Genomic DNA, 5,400 nt, shown 5'->3' with positions numbered 1-5,400 from the left:
TGACAGAACCAATTATTATCAATATCTTCCTCGCCGTCGCCGAGTTTTGTTTATTTTAAATATAGCACATGAATCATTGACCGTTGTACAAATGAACGCTAAATAGCGATTCCCATATTGATAATATTACTAGCGATGAAGTCTAAGTCTAGAACCTTGCACACTGCACAGTGCACAGTCGTATTAAAATAGCGATTGTAAAACCAATAAGTAGTCACAAAATTGAGATGAATAAGAAGTTATTTTCGATGAAATTTGAAGCATATCTGAGGACCTTGTTATCTTTCATTTTAGCTTGTCAATCCTCGCTCTTCAAGTTCCCGACTAAGAACCATAAGGATTACGTTCAGTATAATGGTACTGTTCCGCAGTTGAAGCCTTTCACAGCATGCGTGTGGTTGCGACCGGAAGAGATGGGTGTAGGGGATTCATACGGTGTTATGAGCTACTGCACGACAGGATCAGAGGGTTGCGAAACTCTACTAATCTCCTTTAGTAATTACAGAACAACGGTTGTCATCATCGGGGACAGAGGAAGTCCATATAAGTTTGTCTCTACAACCAAAGTAAGACAATGGACTTACGCATGCATTGCGATGTCAGGCAGTGTATCACAGTACTACATCAATGGCTCGTTATATTCTACAACTAAGAACAGGCTCAATGAAGATATTCCAGGTCGTGGAGTATTGATTGTAGGTAACGTTCAAGGCAATGGAATGATCGGAAGCTCTCCTGGAGAACCGATGGGCGGAACTCATGGATTCTTCGGTGAAATGAAAGGATTTCAAATCTGGAACAAGCAACTCGCTAGAATGAAAATCAAAGATATATTCAAATCCGGCGGGTGCAGTTGCGACGGCGATTCAGTCGTGAATTTTAATGAACGCAATTCAGTGATTAAAGGAAATGTGACACCTTTCTGGAATATCCCATGCCCGTGACATGAATCGAGGCGAACACTATATTTACGAGGAAATTATTTCCGCGGTTCTTTTTATACTATATTTTCGGTTGGGTTAACTGGTTTTGCATGCTACCATTATGATGAAAATTTTAAGTGTCACGGAATATTTTGAAATCCAGCTTTGGTTGTTGCAGTTACAAGAGCGACATTATTTTCCATGTTATACCAGTTCACTAGAACCATATGCATGTAACACAGGGCTGGGAAACTTCTCTGGTAGGCCGACCTGATATCGAAAAATAAACTAGTAGGCGGTCCGAATAACACGGTGGTTCCCAACCTTTTTCCACCCGCGTACCATTTCGAGGTTTCATGTAGTACTCGCGTACCACCTACATAAGTTGTGCGCGCCGAAGGTGGTCAAAATATTACTACCAGGTTGAGCTGCCGAAGGCAGCGAAACAGAAAATTAACTGCCCATTTTAAGGTGCAGTATATGATTTCTGTAGTGAATCCATTTGGAATTCTTGTGGTCAAATATATTAAAACGGAATTCGGTTAAGTAAGAATCCCAATGCTTTACGACTAGATCTGTTCCCCGTAGGCCAGGGCTGGCCAACCTTTTTGCCATTCACGGTCGCATTTGAACTACTCATGTAGCCCACGGTCGCATCCCAGGGCATAGTCGTAATTAAATATAGGTAGACGCTAAACGCCCACGTTAGAGTGTTTATGTCCATTTCCGGCGATCTGCGGACTAATCTATTTAATGATATAGGGTTGCTATACGCACCAAAATCGAGAGGAGTCACTGGTGAGGTTGTGAGACAGCAGTAATTGCCGCGCGAATCGGGTATACTTTCAGATTTACTACTGGATTTCGTGAATAATATTAGTAGTTTTACCTATTACTATCAAACATTTAACCTTTCTCAGCCCATGGATGTGGTCAGATTGACCGGTAGAGTTGATGGGGGGGGGGGGGGGGTGTTTTCGAATATTTAGTTGATGATGCATCTTCGGGTGGACCAATTGTTATGAGTCACTTTGCTACATGCCGTTATTTCTTGACCTCCCATCAGGATTGTCGGTATACAGTGAGGTGTACACGATTCCTAGTTGGTATTTCTATATGGGGCGCATCATATTCCTCTACTCTTCGAATTTGAAATGTGGGGCTCTAATTGCAAAATTAATAAAATCAAGAAAAAAAGACACATTAAATCGCGCACGGCGCGAAGAAAATTTCAAGATTAATTAAAATCTATCAAGAAATCGGGAGTCAATTCGTAAATTCAAATTGCATGTCGACGACCGCCTACACATATCTAATTGAATTACCTGTCCACAGGCGCACAAATTCCCTTCAACAGCCGCAGGTTGACCATCCCTGCCGTAGGCCGTCAATGGTGGGATTGCCCCTACCCACAACGACGACGACTTAAAAGGCAACCCCATCTGAACTAATAACTCCCTTCAGTCAAAAACAAAACAAAACAGAATCTACTCGCGTACCACCTGGAAGACCTTCGCGTACCACTAGTGGTACGCGTACCACAGGTTGGGAACCACTGGAATAACAGAACGATACATTAATCATGTTATCCGCCTATAAAAGGAAAATATCGTATTTATTGTAAACTTTAAGTTTGAAGCATAAAGGTCGAAAAAAGTATTTAATGAATTTACTAACCAAATGCAATTCAATAGCTGTTTAAGTCTGATATCCGTTGCTGATCAAAGTTGTCCACAAGTTCTTGAAACCATGGCTGCATGTCGGATATGGAAAAACTTAGTAAAGACTGCATGTGAAAATCAGATATATATATTGGAACGCAGCCTCTCTAATTAATGTTCACGGTCGAAAACGTTTGCTCGCAAATGTATGTAGACCCAAACAGCACAAGTAGTTTCGTCACCATCATGTTGGCTAACGAGGATTCATTATGTGACGCATAAATTAGTCAATACTTTCAGATTAGAATTTCACTTTCATGGTAGAAACTCTCTGCGGGACGCTCAAAATCCCATCGCGGGCCGGATTCGACCCTTGGGCCGTATGCTGCCAGCCCTTGATGTACCAGTATGTCATATATAGCTAGCGTATCAGATCTCCGTTGACTTCAATTTCTCCGATGATGCAATGTCCATACTGGAATGCGTGAAGGATAGAAACTTAGATGGAAAACATGATTATAACATTATATCCCAATTTTCAATAGTGACGTATGATTGGCGCGAAATACTTTGTACTTTCGAGCAGTATTCGAATTTCGCTACCTGCAACGGGTATATAATTAGACGTACTCATGGAGGAAACAAACATATCCTTATCTATGCATATAGCTTGAAATATACTATGGACCAATATTATGCAAATATACCAACTATATATTGACTGAATTAAAGAGCTCATTAGAGGTACAGAACTCCAATATACAATTGAACAGTATATTCATATTGAAATCAACCCGAATATTTCCGGCTGACACTTGTAAGGGCAAATCGTCAGAAACTAGTAGAGAATTGGACAGAACATTGGATATAGTATGATACGATTGTTGATATAAAATGTTCTCTCAATATCTCTACTAATTGCTGACGATTACCGCTGACGAGTGCCAACCAAAATATTCGGGTTCTTTCCAATATGAATGAGTGAATTCTACGCAAAATATGTACTCACGACGAAAGAGTGGATCTTGTCACATGACCGGTGTAATGTTTCGTTTACTAACACAATGGACGATTCTCACCGCTTTAGCGCCCCTTGTGGATGGTTGGCCAGAGTGATTTCGCCTCCATAAGGCCAGCATTGTCAGCAAAGGCAATCTCATTATTTTGCCCTTCTGGCAACGTTTTACTACGAGCGTATGGGTTCTTAGTTATTGCTACAGCCCTAATGACTGATTTCATGTCATTGCTAGCAAAATCAGGACTCTATTTCTTCACTAGTTGTTTGAGAATCCTTATCCGTTGAACTGCATTTTGCCAAAATGCACTGATGCCAATGTTCATCTCCAATGTCACAAATGGCAGGAACATTTTAGACAGTAATCGAACCGAGAGTATGGAACTAGTATATTCTGAGTTGTTGACGGGTTTACCCACGTTCAGTTTTGCCGACGTAGACAGGATTGCCAGTGAAATTTTTGCCTCTCGCTGCCGTCTATGCGTGATATTGGTAAAGCAATAACTTGTAAAGCTAAGTATCAGCAGTTAAATTGTTCCCAAATAATAACGAATTATACGAAGCTTTAAATACGAGTACAAAATGCTGCCACATATTCTTATTTACCAGGTGCAGATGTGCCATATTGACCAACCACAACGCCGTGGACCATGGACATTATTTCAAGATCTGATGACGAACTGCCTAGAATTGTCAGTGACACCCAACCCATTTGCTGGATATGAAAGGGTCATGGCGACCCGGAGATCTTTCATTCTAACCGGGTTTATACTTTGGTCTCCATGGTGTTCTCATGCACCAAACCCCTCACTTCCAGTTGTGCCCCGGATAGCTCTGCATAACTGGCTAGTTTCTAGCAAATGGCCAATACATTGTCAATAACTCGCCCGTTGTCTACGTGCCTAATTTGTCAATATAAATAACGCACAGAACTGTCAAAAGTTGAATATTTATTGAACAGATGGGAAATTAAAAGATTGCATGCTATGATAGAACAGCAGTCAACCATGGCTCAAGACTTGTGTGTATCCTCCCTTCAGTGTGGTAGAGGATTTGTTAATATACGCATCGTCATTGAACCTTCACACTGAAATCCTGTATTCGTTCCTTTGCTTTACATAACTCTTCTTTACAATAGCTGTGATCCAACAATGGCTCTTGCAAGTGTGTGATCTGATCAGTGCTGCTTGAACCCGGCATTTCTTCTGGAGTGTCATGTCCACTGCAAATACAGTTATGCAAAAATTAATGACACGTAATTAATGGGGGAACATGCCACGTGACAGAAATTAAAGTATGCACAACTACGCCATGGAATTAAGCAAATACAGCAGTTTATGAAGTAGGTCTACATTTACTGACTTGAAGTAATCGAGCTTTGACTCAATAATTAGTCCCAGTGATGTAACCAAAAAATGTCAAACAATTATAAAATTAGTCAAATCACAAATGAGTCGGATTACATAACATGTCAGTCAGCTTGCTACAGATTGATGGGAATGATTTTCGCTACTCATATATATGTTGTAATTGTAATATGTTGTAAATTGATAATTTCTTTATTCTTCTCACCTCTGATGCCTGAGCAACAACCTTCTTGGTGCTCTTGACTTCGTCCACTCAAAAATGCCAGGAACCGCTCCCAATTTCAAAAAGTGACGTCTGCTAGAAATTAGTCCATAGTTCTTTTCATGAAAATGCTCGCCACAAACCCGCGTATTTACAGTTATCTATACAAATGTCAAGAGTTATCCGATTTCCTATAAGCTATATAAAATAGGCTATAGATGTTTTGTTAACG

The 5,400-nt window shown here is 40.5% G+C and overlaps 1 protein-coding gene and 1 long non-coding RNA gene across 2 annotated transcripts; one reads left to right on the top strand and one right to left on the bottom strand.

Annotated features, from left to right (window-relative positions):
- The first annotated feature begins 227 nt into the window (after nt 1–227).
- On the top strand, nt 228–944 carry LOC145432781 (pentraxin-related protein PTX3-like). Its single transcript, XM_080309597.1, has one exon. The coding sequence runs from the start codon at nt 228–230 to the stop codon at nt 942–944; it is 717 nt and encodes a 238-aa protein (XP_080165723.1).
- Nucleotides 945–4,707: 3,763 nt separating this feature from the next.
- Nucleotides 4,708–5,400, bottom strand: LOC145432782 (uncharacterized). The gene is made up of 2 exons (XR_013912967.1): nt 5,172–5,400; nt 4,708–4,821 (listed from the first exon to the last, which is right to left on the bottom strand). It is a non-coding gene; the product is annotated as an uncharacterized LOC145432782 (long non-coding RNA).

The sequence above is a fragment of the Botryllus schlosseri genome, unplaced genomic scaffold (assembly GCF_051294905.1).
Source record: "Botryllus schlosseri isolate E-star unplaced genomic scaffold, Bs_hap1 Bs161a, whole genome shotgun sequence".
Lineage (NCBI taxonomy): Eukaryota > Metazoa > Chordata > Ascidiacea > Stolidobranchia > Styelidae > Botryllus > Botryllus schlosseri.
The sequence above is the reverse complement of the archived record's forward strand: the minus strand, read 5'-3'. Positions and strand labels throughout refer to the sequence as shown.

Coding starts and splice junctions, on each gene's coding strand:
- LOC145432781 (XM_080309597.1), top strand. CDS start 228: ATGAATAAGAAGTTATTTTCGATGAAATTTGAAGCATATCTGAGGACC.